At 42.9% G+C, this 16,440-nt stretch overlaps 1 protein-coding gene across 2 annotated transcripts; it reads right to left on the bottom strand.

The window, feature by feature from the left end:
- Window positions 1-4,477: 4,477 nt before the first annotated feature.
- SOD2 (superoxide dismutase 2) lies at window positions 4,478-13,892 on the bottom strand. 2 transcript variants are annotated; one of them, XM_079971952.1, is made up of 5 exons: window positions 13,733-13,892; window positions 11,750-11,952; window positions 7,552-7,668; window positions 5,821-6,000; window positions 4,478-5,599 (listed from the first exon to the last, which is right to left on the bottom strand). In XM_079971952.1, the coding sequence occupies exons 1-5, from the start codon at window positions 13,771-13,773 to the stop codon at window positions 5,454-5,456; spliced, it is 687 nt and encodes a 228-aa protein (XP_079828078.1). In that variant the 5' UTR covers window positions 13,774-13,892; the 3' UTR covers window positions 4,478-5,453. The 2 variants fall into 2 exon arrangements, with proteins under 2 accessions (XP_079828078.1, XP_079828079.1); XM_079971953.1 differs by having other exon boundaries at window positions 11,750-11,943; window positions 13,727-13,867.
- Window positions 13,893-16,440: the final 2,548 nt, after the last annotated feature.

The following is a 16,440-nucleotide window of genomic DNA, read 5'->3' as shown; positions in this document are numbered from 1 at the left end:
TTTTTTAAAAAAAAATCTGATTGCTGCTTGTACAGATGTGCACAATATCTGTTTTCTTTGGGTTTTGCATGCGCCTGTCCATTTTTCAAACTCTTTAACCCAGAGATGCTTTTGCAGATGCCTTTTTTGTTCAGATTTTGCGTAACTTTGCAAATATGGCAGGGTATAGAAGCAGCGCACGACAGTGTGGGCATTTAGCATCGATTAAAATAAACAAGTAAGACAGAAGCACCAGTTGGAGGAAGTTAGTATATATTCTGAACCTAATTACATGTTCAAAAATATTTGGATCCATTGACATGTTCATTATAAAACAACAACATGTGGACCATATAGCTCTCTCACAATTGTGTGTGAAGGGAATGGTGCGCTTTCTGATGCACACAGAAAACTAGCAGATCAGGGAAAAGGCAACACTAGAGCCCTTATGTCTAACATGATAATTTGTGCTGGATGTTTTGCTTTTTTTTCTTATAGTATTTTAAAGGTCGTGCATACTGTTCTCACAAGGTGGAATGCACTCAAATTTGATTTATTTTTAAAGTGACAATGAACCCTGTGGTATAGAAGTTTCCCTGAAAAAAGGTGCCTTGATTGTTTCCCTTGTTTAGTCGTTAGAGCATGAGACTCTTAATCTCAGGGTTGCGAGTTTGAGCTCCATGTTGGGCAAAAGATTCCTGCATGAAAGAGGATTCGGACCAGATGACCCTTGTGATCCTTTCCAACTCTACAGTTCTATGATTCTAGATGCACAATCTGATAAATTGCTTCCAGCTTCCAGCATTACACTTAGCTTGGACTTTTTGGATACAAAATATATGCTCTGCTATTGAGCTATAGCCCCTTCCCAATACTCACTGCAGCATTATAAAGTGTTTTTATTTTATATCTACTATCCATTTCCCCTATCTATCCACCACAGATTGTAAAAGCATTTGGAGAAAGTCTACTATGATGTCCTTTACAGCATTCCACCAAGTATGAGCATGAAGCAAAATGGTCTTATTTATTCAGTGAGTTACGTGGGCTTCACAGTGCAGCAAAATTCCTAATAATTTAAACTGCACTAGAAGATGAAGTGGATAACGATCTCCCTCTACTGGCAAGAGTCCATGCATTTGGTCATGTCATCTGTGCACACAAATTTTGCTAGGCACATTATTTCCTGAGGCAAAGCAGTTTTCAAATCAGTATCTGTGACTGCCAAGATAATAAAAAACACATTGTCTCAAATGTTAAGTTGTTAAGCACAAGCGTGGGGTGGGGAGGAGATTAAAAAAGAAAAAACTTGATTCAAAGATTATGTATTTGTCGGCTTCCTTTTACATACTGGAGTCCCTCAAAATAATTTGTTTACAATCTGGACAAATCTGAAGTATCTTTCGCTGTTTCACTGAATAAAACCTTAATGGTAAAAGGGGTGGCCATAATAAACCCCTATTTCAAACAATAATTTTATTCGGAGAAAAGAAGCAATTAAATTGGTTGCAAGAGGTAAGGAAAGGGGATTCTGTTGTTGGTTCAAACCAAAGGAACGAGCAGACACAGGGGATGTGGATTTCTGCTTCATGCCTCTTTACTTACGCAGCCCTTTGCTCTGCTGCAATGAGTCTGTATCACAACAGTTCCAGCATAATGGTTCCAGTTTCCAGTATCACCACCAGTGCCAGCAGGAGCCATCAGCATCATGTGTTCTGCAAAGGTTTTCTTGGAGCAGAGGTAGCCAACTTGGGACTTTTGAGAGCCCACCTCATAGAGCCCACCCTCTAGCACATCAGTATTGCAAGAAAGGAGCATCTCTTTCAGATAGCACTGCCCAACTGCCAAGCACAGCATATTGTGTCACACATACAGCACACACTTCTCCTTGTGTAGCAGCAGCAGCAGCGGTAGCAATTGAGGTAGCATGGTAGTTTCAAATTGCCCAATTTCCCCTACAACGTGCGCTATGTGATTTCATATTGTGTGAGAAGGTTCCTTACCCTGAGCCAAGGTTATCAACCAAAACAAACTCAAGGAAGTAGTCCTTATGGCTTTGAAATTAAGTAAGAAATATTTCTCAAAATGAACTGAGAATGAACTAATGTAAATACTGCCTACCGAATTTAAATCTGAATGAAGGCCATGTAACATTTCTCTCTCTCCATATAACTTCAGAATATTCGGAAAGATGCAAGTTTCCACTGTTCCTTGTTATATTGTCAAATTCCTTTATTCCGTGCATTTATTCCACACCTTTCTTCCATCGTGGAACTCAAGGCATGGGCTTCGCAAGACAGAGTCCCATCCAGGCAGTGTTCAGACCCAGACTGCCTTGGCAGCAGCAAGGCAGCAGCATCATGTGCCCCCATGAATACGGCAAACAGCTTGTAGAACATATTTACTAAACTTCCCCTAATAAAGCGGGTGATGGTGTGTCAAACGGTCCAAAAAGAAAGCTAAAAGAAAACAGTGTTGGGCTACAATCTTATTAAAGAGATTCTGTAAGCCAAACCCATTTTCTAAGTGTGGTACTGCAGCAGCACCTGCTGGTAAAGTTAGAGAGTTACAGTTTGAAATTTAATAATAGAAAGCTATGTTCTGGAGGTGGGGACTCTCTTCCAGGGAATATTCAGCATAGGGTGGGATGTTCCATTTGCCACCTCTGCCTCCTAGCAGATGGTGGCAGCAGAGACATCACCTTGCCGACAAAGGTCCGTATAGTTAAAAGTTATGGTTTTCGCAGTAGTGATGTATGGAAGTGAGAGCTGGACCATCAAGAAGGCTGATCGCTGAAGAACTGATGCTTCTGAATTATGGTGCTGGAGGAGACCCTTGAGAGTCCCATGGACTGCAAGAAGATCAAACCTATCCATTCTTAAGGAAATCAGCCCTGAGTGCTCACTGGAAGGACAGATTGTGAAGCTGAGGCTCCAATACTTTGGCCACCTCATGAGAAGACTCCCTGGAAAAGACCCTGATGTTAGGAAAGATTGAGGGCACAAGGAGAAGGGGACGACAGAGGACAAGATGGTTGGACAGTGTTCTCGAAGCTACCAACATGAGTTTAACCAAACTGCAGGAGACAGTGGAAGACAGGAGTGCCTGGCGTGCTCTGGTCCATGGGGTCACGAAGGGTCGGACACGACTAAACAACTAAACAAGACAACCAGATTGCCACTCAGTTACATGATTAACTACTTGGGTAAAGGGCTACTTTTCTGTATTCACCCAGAATTGCAGCTTTATAGGCATAGCTGCACAACATGGAAACCTCACGTTTGCTCTCCAGTCAACAGAACCCCCTCCCTATTAAGGCCATACTTCTCTTGGGATCGCACGCAATGACATAAAATGAGGCCCGAATTTATATGCCGGATATAATCACAGCACCCGTCAACTCCCTCCACTGCAAAGCCCTCGTAAAGCTGCAATCCCATTAAGTTACCTGTGAGTAAATATGCATAGGACCAGACTGCACAATAACATTAGAAATAAGGTGATTTTCTTTTCATGCTCAAGCTTTTGCAAGACAAATGGTTTTATGGAAAATCCATTGGGATTCAAAAATTCAGTCAATCCGAGTTAGATGTTGCAAATGGAGTTCTTCCAATTATATCACATTTATTATGGGGAAAGAAAAGCCAGAGACTAGTATGAAGATGCACGCGGAGGGGAACCAGTGGCTCTGCTTTCAGGGATGATTGAAGACCAGCATAGGCTGCAGGTATACTGAAGAACTGGCTTCCTTGCTACTGTTGGGGAGATAAGGAAAGGTCTGAGTCCACAGAAGTGGGAATTGTTAGTGTTCTTGTGGCACAGTATGACTTTGTAGGTGCTGCTCCCAAAGCATTATCACATCTAGACTGTCTTTAGTTGCAATAAGATGCAAGAGGCACAAGGGTCTCACGTGTTTTCACTTGGAGATTTGTTCATCTGTATCACTTCCATTGTAAGATGAAGATTTAGCCGTTGGCTCGAATTCTGTTTGACAGCTCATATATGCACTTGCCATAATTTGCTTAAATTAAACTCTAGTGTTTTCTTTATGTAAGGGTAGAATAATGCAGCTTCTAGGAAACCCATTCATAGAGCTCAATGTGTGTGGAAGAATGCATAAAGACCCATGCAGCAGTCTCCTTTACAGGAACGAGTGAGGAAAAAATTGAGGCTTAGATGTAGAAGCTTAGATTAATAGGTGTGCTATTTTACAAGATCAACATTGAAGATTAGAACTGGTGAAAACAAATCTGGTAAAATTTTAACACTACTAATTCCATTAAATTATAAACATTTAGCTTCTGATCTATCTTCAACCATCTAATTCTTCCTTCTCTAACCCCACATATTATCAGGGGCATAAAGCAGGGGTGTAGCATGGGAGTGCTGCTGGGAAAGAATTAAGATGTTTCTGTGGATACTGTGGTATAATGAACACCTCAGACACATATTTAAGGCCCTTGTGGGGCCTTTAAACATATTAAATCATGTAGCAGAGTAACTTCATATATTTTATTTCGAGAGCAAAGTTCAGATTTCCAGTCAAATACTGCAGTACAAAAAAGGAAAGCCAGTTACATCAATATTAGAAAATAATTTCATTATCCGTTATTAATACAACCTACAGAAGTAGCAAACAATTGGATACTTCCCATTTGAAGACAAACACACATATATTAAACACACTTAACCACAAACCTGATATCCTATACATTTGGTGCAATGCAACTTTCCAGGGTATTTTGTTTTCCCTTTTTCCACTTTCAGCAGGACAAAAATCATAAAAGCTAACCCACTGTTCTTAGCAGCTGACATGCATTAGGAATCCTCACGTTGTAACGAACAAACGTTTGCAAAATCGGCTGTTAGGAAGACTAAAACGAGTTGCCTTTTACTCAAGGTTTCAGTAGGCTACAATATACGCAACGGCATTTAATTCAAACACAGGGCAATATTCAATGGTGCCCATCCTCAAGACAAACAGATTTGCACTCCACAACAGGACTCCCCCTTTTGCACACCAACCTGAAATTCTGTAGTGTGGCAACACCCCAGATGAGATTTGCAAGGGCTGCAAGTGGAAGAAGAGGAAGAGGAATTCTGCTCATAGTCTATAAAATGCTCTGAGAATGCTGTTATTTTGGACTTTCCCTTTGAATTACGTACACCTTGAAACTCACTCGAAAGAGTAAGCAGCAAATCACATGTTATCAAAAGGAACCGGTTGTAATCCCATACTGATGTTTTATAAAGGACTGTATTCTTTCAGAACACTGGATAAAGGATTCCTTTTTTTGAAGAACAAGTGAGCAGTTTCACCAAATTAAGCAAACATTGAGCTAAGAACTTTCTTTTGATGAGCTTGAATATTTTAAGTGGTGGAGCAATTAGCAAACAAACTGCTAGAAGTTACTACAAAAATGATCAAAGAATAACAGTGTTCTTTCTTTAATGATCTTGTACAAGATTTTGCTCTACTTTTTGCAAGCTGCATATCTCGAAGATACGTTTTCCCAGTTTATCACGTTCCAAATAGCTTTGAGATAGTCAGGTCTAACATTTTTATACTGGAGATAGTATGCATGCTCCCATACATCAATTCCTAGAAGGGGAACAAGACCTAGAAAAGAAGAGAAATATTTATTTTTATTTTTCCTGCTCACAAGTAGGTTTTGATAAGAGGAAACAAGTAGATTTATTATCCAATCAGCTATGCAAGGGAAAGCAGGGAGTCCTTCTTTCTTTGCCCTGGTGAGCAGAACTGCTGGCGTCTGCTTTTATCTACTGCATAGCAAAAATTGTACTTTCAATTGTAGACTAGTTGCAGCTAGAGAAACTCACCTGTAGTCCCTTGAAGAGGATCCTGATTGGAACAGGCAGTCACCTGCAGTCGACCATGTTCTTTATTAAAACCGAGCCATCCCCAACCTGAGCCTTGGACTCCAACTGAAAGAGTTGTCAACTTCTCCTTGAAGTTCGCAAAGGAGCCAAAATCACGCTTAATAGCTTCCATTAGCTCCCCTTAATAAATGAAAATAATAATAACAATTCACACACAGAGCATTAGCTTTCCATTTGACTTCATTAGCTTTCCATTTGACGTTCCAAAAAATCATTCATATTAATTCAGAAGTAAGGATAGGTACAGATGTAAATCTTACAATCAATAGAATGGAAGTCGGTTGCAGGATCACCAGTCCTTCATTTGCCAGTCTCAACCATAGGTAAGCGGTACCTCAGCACCAGCATTAACAGTTAACCCTAACTTGCTTCCCTCTTAACCAATCTCTGATAAACAGTCTGAAGCTGTTTAACAGGGAACTCCAGTTAATAATAACCAGTTAACATGGAAGATGCTAGAATACTTCCTGTGGCTACAGGAAGGGTGGGAGGAAAGCAAGTGCTGACTGGTGGGAGTGTGTGATCCTACAGCCTGCTGATAACTGTGTAACTGTGGTTAAGAAATCACCAGCACCAGCCCCGGATGTAGATCTTTGCCTCGTCTCCGAATTCCACAGCATTTGGTACATTTCAGTTTGTACACTGACTGCTGCAATGACTAATCAGCTGTGCCCCATAATGTATTCTGATTTTCCCTTTGAAAAGTATCTTATCATCCATAATGATCACAACCTCTACCTAACATCACGACCCAGTAATACATCTAGATAGTTGTCCAGAGAACCAAGGGAACAGCAGATAACAGTGTGAAGCTCATGTGGCCAACAGTCTGTCCACAAGCTAAAGTGCAAACACACATGCCATTTGGAAGAGGCTTAAGAGAGGACACGCCTACCATTACACTTTTCAAAGTGTTCTGCTTCCAAATGTTACATTTAGTGCGATAAGTAACACATAGCCATTCATGCATTTCATTCATTGTTTTACAGATTATGGTTCATCTGGAAGAGACAAACTGCAAGCCTAGTTTGGATGACACACTAAAACAAACCATAATGTAGCTCACAGCAGTGGCCACAAACTGTTCTCTGGGAAGCTGCATGTTCTCACTAAGCCATGGTTTGCCTTAACATTACATGCAAACTGAGCACTGTATGCTTCAAACTTTTAAAAAAGCTTTTGATAAAGTGCCTCGCTGGCATTATATGCTGCTTGGAGGCTTCCCATAGTTATTAGGCTAGCCACTGCTAAGACAGAATTCTGGACAATAATAAAAAAAAATTGTGAGGCAACAGTGTGAGAGAAGGCCTTTTTTGTGGTGACTCCCAATTTCTGAAATACCCTTTCATCTGAGGTGTGCCTGACCCCATCTCTGAATCCTTTTCAAAGGGGGGAGGGTTATCAAGATGCAAGCTTTCTGCCCAGGTCTTTAGTGGAAGAGAATGCAATCTGACAGCAACTGCTATTGTTGACCTTGAATGCTATTTAAGATGTTTTCATTGTTGGCTTCATGATAAGCATTACACACTTTATTTGCTGTCTTATGCTCTCTATCACCTACACCGGAACACAGACTAAAGATGCTATAATAAATGATATATTAGCATTTGGTCTGATCCATTGGGGCTTTTCAAATGTCCTGTGTAACATTAAAATGCTTTGATTACAAACCTTTTGGTTCTCCTCCACCATTAGGAGAAAGGTTAGTCCAGAAGATAGTGTGATTAATGTGACCTCCACCATTGAACTTCAGAGCTGGCTGAAGAGACACCTGAGCAGTCACATCACCTGCAAAGAACAGAGAATTAAGTGCAACATCTCCAGTAAGCCTTAGCAGAGAACATATTATTCCTTACCCCAGGAGGAGTCCACTTAGTTAAGAGTGTTAATTTGAATCAATGAATTGCAGCTTAGAAAAGAAAGTAAAAATATAAATAATGGATTAGATCAAGACTGGCTGTTCCAGCAAAAGCTCCCAGATGGACGAAAGAAGTGTATGAAGGAAATTTTCACTGATTCTTCTACTGTCTCCCCCCTCCCAATTATCTTTCATGCTGTTTCATAAAATTTCCACTTCTCCTGAGCAGTTGTTCAGGGGGTCACAGGGAGAAAGAGGAATTGACCAAACTTCCTCCTCTACTTCCTCTGACATGAACAGAATTCTGCCTACAGTAACTCTGGATATTTTAAGAGTTGTGCCTTAACATATACACTAGTCTATATAAACCCACAACCGGATGGTCCGGGAATCAGCGTGTTTTTACATGAGTAGAATGTGTGCTTTTATTTAAAATGCATCTCAGGGCTATTTGTGGGGCATAGGAATTCATTGATTTCCCCCCCAAAAAATATAGTCCGGCCCCCCACAAGGTCTGTGGGACAGTGGACCGGCCCCATGCTGAAAAAGTTTGCTGACAGACAAATCAAGAGAGCTGGTCCATCTCCAGTCATTTGCCTGGGGACACTCAGGCAAGAAACTACCAGCTTCTCCCCTTTTAAAGGGGAGAATATGGTAATACTAAAAATGCTTCTTCCTCCATCCCAATTTATTTCCTGCTTTAGCATGCCCCCTTAAATGAGTTCGTATTACAATGAAGATGTGAGGAATGGCAGTACTGACCCTTGAATTCCTTGCATAATTTATACGCCTACTCCCATAGACTGGGGAACAACACTTCAGAAATACTCCTTAATTCAGGCAAACTGTGACATGTGTTTCCCAACAGAATGAATATGCTCTAGGCGACCCTCAAGTCCAATTATGCTGCATCATTATGCTCCCTTCCAAATGAGTTGAGAAATTTGTACTTTCTGTGCTCTGGAGCTTCTGCAAAAGCTACAACTCCTGTTCCCAAGTCTTGCTTGGATCCCTCCAGTGCTGCTGAGCCTGGGACATCAAACTAGCTCCAAGGGGCTACAGCTACCGCTTCCCTGTCCCAGATGTAAGAAAGGGGCAGAAGAGTTTAAAATGAGAATGAGAGTACTTCTAGGCAGTATGAAAGCAAACACAAGGGACACCCTCTTTCATCTGCCTACCCCTCAAGCACAGTCCTAACAAAGAACTCTACAATTCCATAATTCCTGGGAACTGCTGCTGGTAGAGTCCCTTCTGTGCCATGCAGCCAGGATAAAGAAGTCAGCAGCAGCATGCAGGAGTGTTGAACAAGGGGGGGAAAAATAAGCCTCAGAAATTTCCCAAGCCAGGGAAACAAGCAAGGATGCAGCTAAACTAGTGTTTGACATTCCCAGAGGCAGAAGTTGTGTTGGCTTTACTGCACTGAGAAGAATAGATAAAAAGCCTACAGACAGGCTCGCTACAATTAGCCAGGCCACATTTAGGCTCACTAGAGCTAGGGCAGCTAACATACAGGCATGCGTCTGATTAATATATAATCCATAACACAAGTAAATCTGAACTGCTAAAGTTTCAAATACTTGTTTAAAATACTTATACTCCATCCTAGCAACTAATTTAAAATCTAAAGTAATAAACTTTAAAACAATTTAAAATTAGCAAGAAATTCCAATCAAATCATGTTAACAGCAGCCAGAAAAAAGAAAGTTTTCAGCTTCTTTAAAAAATACACACCTCAAAGGCAAGGCACCCTGAGTAAGGTCCTATTCCTTGTTGTCACCTGTCTTATATTGGAAGATGGGGGCACTTCAGAGATGGTTTTAATACTGCTTTTTGCACTGAAGTATATTGGACATATTTTTGAACTAATATTTACACAACAAAAATGTGTATGTACTTTATCAAGTTTAGGTTTCCTCTTTTTTTAAAATTCAGAGTTTAAGATTCTGGAAACTGACAACTGTTTCATTTGATTTTTCAAAAGAGCCTTCCTGCATTACATTGCAACAGAATGCTCCTCTGATGGGAGAGCTGTTGTGCAACTCAACACAAACTAAGATTCAGTGTCACTTTAAACAACAAATCTGCTTTGCACCCACTGAGTGCAGATTTTCTGCTTCATGTAGTTTGAATAGAATACTCTTGTAGGTTGGACTAGGTATCTATTGACAGCACTCAGAAAGTGCTCTTGGATACAGCCTAAAAAGAAAGGGAGTAAACAGCCCATTTGCTTATCTTGAAGCAACCAGCCAAAAGGCATTCCTGTCTCTGCTCAATCATTAACTCTCATAGCAACAGTTATTTTCCTCCTTTCTTTCTCTGTAAAACTTGCAAGGAAAATTACAGAGAAAAACTGTGCAGAGCCCTGAAGTTGTGTATATATATACACTGTAGAAAAAAAATAAAAACTTGAATTGCCTTCTTGAATACTTCACAATGTTGTTTTGAAAATGTATTGAACAGTGCAATCCTATATATAATTCCACAGAAGTAAATCCCAGTGATTTCAATCAGCTTTACTCTCAAGTAAATAGGTACAGGATTGCAACCAATGTAACCAATGTAACCTGACATCCAACAGTTACAGCTCTATTGAAATCACATGAGCATTGTAGAGGGACAATAAGATACAGTGGTAACTCTGGATACGTACACCTCTGATTGTATATCCTTCAGGTTACGCACGCAGCAAACCCACAAGTATTTTTCTGGGTTTCACCGTGTGCGCATGCACAGAAGCGCTCTACCACGCCATGCACATGCACATGCGCAGAACAGGCACCTCCAGTTGCGAATTCCTCGGAATCCGACTGGAGCTCCAGAACGGATCCAGTGAGCAACCGGAGGTACCACTGTACTCAAATCTGAACACAACAAATAATCTCAAATGCCCAGCCCAAGATGGGCAATCCTACACCTCCATTCTACTGCCTTTCTAAGCAACCTATTACATTGCTAAATCATTCCGACAGCCACATATACAGCAAGTCCACATGTTTTGCAATTCTTCAGTGTTTGCCTCTCAGCAGCTTCCCCTTGTATCAGAGGTGTTTTAGTGAGAGAATGTGACACTACAGCAATTTGGAAGAAAAACCATTATTTCTAACCTTATATATTTCTTTATCATTTCCCAGCCTTATGCCTCCTTATAAGACTCTGAAATACTAACTGGACTCAGCAGAAATGCACCACATTTTAAAACAGCCTATAGCTCTTGAGTTTAAAATTAGTATCACAAAGTTCCATGGACTTCCCATTTAATCACATTAGTATTAATGCGAAACTCTGGAGATTTCATTAAAATATCAACGTTTGATAAGAAATTACATTTTAAATGTAACTACAAGGTATAAGTGTTGCTTCAGATACACCATAGTTTCAGCCACAAAGAACAATGCTATTCAGCCTTAACTCTAAAATTCAACAGAAAATAGATGGGAGGTACAAATTCTGTGCCTCATCTGCCTTTCTTGTGGCAACTACTAGATGGACAAGGTGACAGCTGTGATATAATGGTACTCCTAATGTACCAATAAAGATGACTAATAAGTTTTAGTACAGACATCTTTCTAGTTACAAGGCTTCAAATCTCATAACTATTAATTCTGAGATCCTATGCCAGGCGTCTAAAATGCTTTCTGGAGCTTAAGGTGTAAACTATAGCCCCCCTGCACTGCAGCTGGCCACTTTATGAAAACATGACCTCTGTCTCAAATAAGTACAGTGGTACCTCGGGTTAAGAACTTAATTCATTCTGGAGGTCTGTTCTTAACCTGAAACTGCTAATGGGGCCTCCCACTGTTGCCACGCCGCCGGAGCACAATTTCTGTTCTCATCCTGAGATAAAGTTTTTAAACTGAGGTACTATTTCTGGGTTAGCGGAGTCTGTAACCTGAAGCGTCTGTAACCTGAAGCATCTGTAACCCGAGGTACCACCGTACTAACCTTAGCACAAGAGACAACATGTGGGCGCACACTGACAGACATGTAACACAGATATACAGTTACCCATACCTTTTGCCAAGGCCTCTTTGTATTTTTCTTCAGCAACATTCAGATTATTTACATACGCAGCATGATGTTTACTGTGGTGAAGTTGCATAATTTCTGCACTTATGTGGGGTTGCAGGGCCCCATAATCATAAGGCAGGTCAGGAAGAGTATGCTTTTGTCTAGATGCCAGACTCCCAAGAGGTGCAATCAGTTTACTGCTATTTCTGGAAGAGAAGGAAACAAAAAAAATATATTGTAGGATTCTTATCTTGCTATATTATTTGACCAGCCAAATTCTTTATAATTAACTTATCCTCACAGCTATCTTCATCACCGCTAGCCCCACTTAACGGAACCGAGGCTGAAAGGGCCTTGAACTTAAGTATCCCACACGCAGACATCACAATCACAATATCCTTGAACGCACTGGCTCTCAGTTACAACTTCTGTTATTCTAACATTGAGGAACACCAAATAGAAGCACCAATGGCAAATTGCTGAAATACCAGTACGTTTGGTAGGGTGGAGACTGAAACAGAGAGAAAAGGAGCAAGCCAAGGTGCAATGGATTGCCAAACCCTCCCCCCCAGGCACCCACCCCCTTTTTATTTTTACTGTTTTTCCCAAGTGCATAAAGGCTGAATGTGCACAAGTTACCGTATTTTTCGCTCTATAACACGCACCCGACCATAACACGCACATAGTTTTTAGAGGAGGAAAATCCGTAGGCATGCCACCCGTAGGCATTCCTTCCATAACATGCACAGACATTTCCCCTTACTTTCTAGGAGGAAAAAAGTGAGTGTTATGGTGCAAAAAATACGGTAAGGTAAAGGTAAAGGTACCCCTGCCCGTACGGGCCAGTCTTGACAGACTCTGGGGTTGTGCGCCCATCTCACTTAAGAGGCCAGGGGCCAGCGCTGTCCGGAGACACTTCCGGGTCACATGGCCAGCGTGACATCGCTGCTCTGGCGAGCCAGAGCCGCACACGGAAACGCCGTTTACCTTCCCGCTGGTAAGTGGTCCCTATTTATCTACTTGCACCCGGAGGTGCTTTCGAACTGCTAGGTTGGCAGGCGCTGGGACCGAGCAGCGGGAGCGCATCCCGCTGCAGGGATTCGAACCGCCGACCTTTCGATCGGCAAGTCCTCGGCGCTGAGGCTTTAACCCACAGCGCCACCTGCGTCCCCTAAAAAAATACGGTAAATGCATGTAAATTCACGCTTACTGTTCATGCCTGAATGCAAATCTTTAAAGGGGGGGGGGTGACACACACACACACACACACCAGGTTGGCAGTGGATAGCCAAGTAGGAGCAACACTTGCAGAAACATATCATCAGTAACACTGCTGTGTTGACAAGAGAATGTGGCTAACTAGGGAACATAGTTCTTCTAGAGAGAACACAAGAATTTCTACTTAACAGCTTACCCCTTCAACATAAAGTATCACTGGGATCATATTTAAAACTCACTTTACTTGTTTGTCTTGTGGAGCAACTCTTTATAACCTCTTCAGTACTCTCTAACTGGAGATAACTGCATTGCCCTTTCACCAGATAAGGCTGCATTTATACAGAAATTAATTAGTAGCATTCTACAGTTCCCTACTCAATGTTAGCTTCACAACAACCCCGTGAGGTAGGCCGAGTGTGCGCAACTTGCCCAAAGCAAGCAGCCCAGTGAGCTCCACGGCTGGAAAGGGAGCTTTGCCCGAGTCCTCGTGCAATAATAGGCCAACCAAGTACCACATTAAGCGCATATTATGGGGCTCCCACTTTTATCCCTTTGGCGGGCGAACTCCTGCACGAGCCGCAGATTCCTGGCTCGAAATGCTTCCCCCTCGTTCCCCTGACTCCACGGCGCTACGTCTCGCCCTTCCCTTGTTCACCTCCCTCTTCTGTCCCGCCCGCTGCTCCGCCTCTCCGAGAGGGCCCACCACGCTGTGCCCTTGGCCAGAGGCAGCTCAAGGGCTTCCGAGCGACCCCGCCGCCGGACTCTCACCTGCAGCCGCCCGGGGAAACCAGCCGGCAGAGCAGCATCATGGAGACGCCGCTTGGAGCAGGAGCAGCAGGAGAAGCGCCAAAGGACACGGCCGCGCTCTGCGCCCCAGTAGCCCCGCTCGCCTCGCCGTCTGGCGGCCTCGTTCCGCGAAACGCCTGCGCGGCCCCTCCTCTCCCGGCTGCCGCTGCCTGGGGCGGAGAGACGCCTCTCCGCCCGCCAATAATGAAGAAGCGGCGGGCCCAGGCGTTGACGCGGGCGAGGCAAGGGCAACTTGGCCTCGGCGCGCTATGAAATAAAGCGGCCTTCGCGACAAGGCTGCGTCTGCTGCGCAGCTCTGGCCTTGGCTCCTAAGGGGGCCGCCGGGAGAGCCTGCCTTCTTCCGAGAGGCTTGCGAGCGACGGGCCTCTTCCGTTAGCAGTAGCGCGGAAATTTCCATAAAAGCGCCTTTGGATGTTGCAAAACCAAAGCAGAATGCATCTCCATGCAAAATTTGAATTCTCTTACTGCACATTTAAAACCAGTACTTGGGCCGTAGAGAGGTGGCCTGCTCACGATTGACATGTTTCCACAGTCTCTTGTCAAATAGCTGACAAGAGCTGACTCGGTTAATGTCAGAAACCAAGGTGGTATTTCCATCCCCATTTAGTCTCTGTACTGGAACTCTTGCTTGCCCCATAGTGGCCTCCAGGGCTGCTTCTCCCTAAGGACACCCCCCCCCCCCTTTAGGGGCTCCTACTCCATGCACAGCACCCAGCGGCTTAGAAGAATACAAACTACATAAGTACACTCCATGAAAAACACCTATAACACTTGTTGCAGTCAATTCTTCATCGCTGGCTGACATAAAGTGCAATTGTTTACCTTTTTTAACTTATTAATGGCTGGTTTTTTAAATCCAGAATTTGAACTAAATGTACTAATGCAGAATGACAAACAGGATTACTGATCTATTTTAAATAGTAGGCAGGTGTCCCAACTACAAGATATAGACAGAGAGGGTCCCTTATCCTCCAGAAAAAGGACTGGTGGGAACATCCATACATGGACCTAGCCAAGGGCAGCAGGGAGGGGCAGCTGCCTCATCAATAAAAATCAATAAAATATATAGCTGAGGCTCTGCCCCCCTAACAAAAATCCTGGCTACACCCATGCATCCATATAGAACTTACAACCTCAAGATTTTAGGGGGGGGGGAATCCTAGTGAGTCACTCTAGAGTTCTTTGGGAAATACTATCCAAGGAAAAGAGAATAACCTCCAGAAAAATAATTTGGAGGAACCCAATTTATTTCACCCTGATACTGTAGAGCTTTTACACTGACCTGTGGGGAGAAAGATAGCAAGAGACCACACACTTTGGAATTAATGAGTGTTAAAATCTACTTGACGTGACCCGGAAGTGTCTCCGGACAGCGCTGGCCCCTGGCCTCTTAAGTGAGATGGGCGCACAACCCCAGAGTCTGTCAAGACTGGCCCGTACGGGCAGGGGTACCTTTACCTTTACCTTTTAAAATCTACTTGATAGCCCATGCACTGACAGGGCAAAACAAGGCAGATTGTAGAACATAATAGCTGAAGAGCCACAGGGGAAAATGCATGTGCCAGACAGATGCCTTCTACAGGTATGCCAATATGAGAAGCCACGATGGTGGAGTTGAGAGTATAGAATGGTAAATTAGAACATAGTGTGCAATGTGCATAACAGAAACAGGAAGGAGACGAACCAGTGGGATACGGTTATCTGAATACAAATTTAGCAAAGAGCATACTGAATGGTGTCACTGTATGTCAAGGTGGCCATAGGGTCACAACAAATTATAAATCTCAGACAAAATCACAAAATCACTTTAGGTGAGAATATCAAGTATTATTGCCATCCTGACCAAATTGTCTTGGGTGATTATGGTGGAGAGTGTAAAATCAAGCAGGCACCCAACGTTGGCAGTGTGCTAATGGGCAACAACTCTCACATAAATATAATATGTTGTTCTGGTCACAACAACAAGGTAGATTCTAGATACCCTAAGGACTGTGACCTAGAACAGTTGGTCATGGAACCAAACAGATGAAGTGACTCTGGACTTAAAGTGTCACCCAAGACCTGGTGCAAGGTATGTTCTTAAATCATTTGGAAACTGACCAGTGCTCTCAATTTCTACGTATGAAAATGGACAACTGCCAAGAAAGTCCAATGAAATCCCATTTGATTTCAAGAGGAAACTTTCCATAAAGATTGGTAAAAAGGAAGTTGAAAGTCACAAGAAGGTCAAATCTCTCCAGGCAGTTTGGGAGCTGTTCAAAAGCACACTAAGCCTAGCTGGTATAGCACAGATCAGGAAAGGCACCACCAAGGCCAAGAGGATGCCAGCATGGTTAACCAAGTTAAGAAGCTTTTAGAAGGTGGCTTCCTTGAGAAAATAAGTGTTGCCCAACTGAAAACACAGAGCTCTGATAAAGAAATGGAAGCAAACAATGGGGGATGCAGAAGAGAGATATGAGCTGCACCTCCCTTTAAAGTCTTAAGTCCGATAATAAGCACATTTTAAAATATACCAGAAGCTAGGCAGGCAATGGGACTGTGACTTATCAGGACTGGGGGGGGGGGGGCGGTTTCCCTACTGGGAGACCCCCGTTTAATAGTTTCTCAGAAAGGAATCTGGATAGGCCAACAGGCCAATCCTACCTGGGGGGGGGGGGACTAGGCTGTCT

Source organism: Podarcis cretensis, assembly GCF_951804945.1.
Source record: "Podarcis cretensis genome assembly, chromosome: 3".
Taxonomy (NCBI): domain Eukaryota; kingdom Metazoa; phylum Chordata; class Lepidosauria; order Squamata; family Lacertidae; genus Podarcis; species Podarcis cretensis.
Note: the sequence above shows the minus strand (reverse complement) of the source record. Positions and strands in the feature narration are given on the sequence as shown.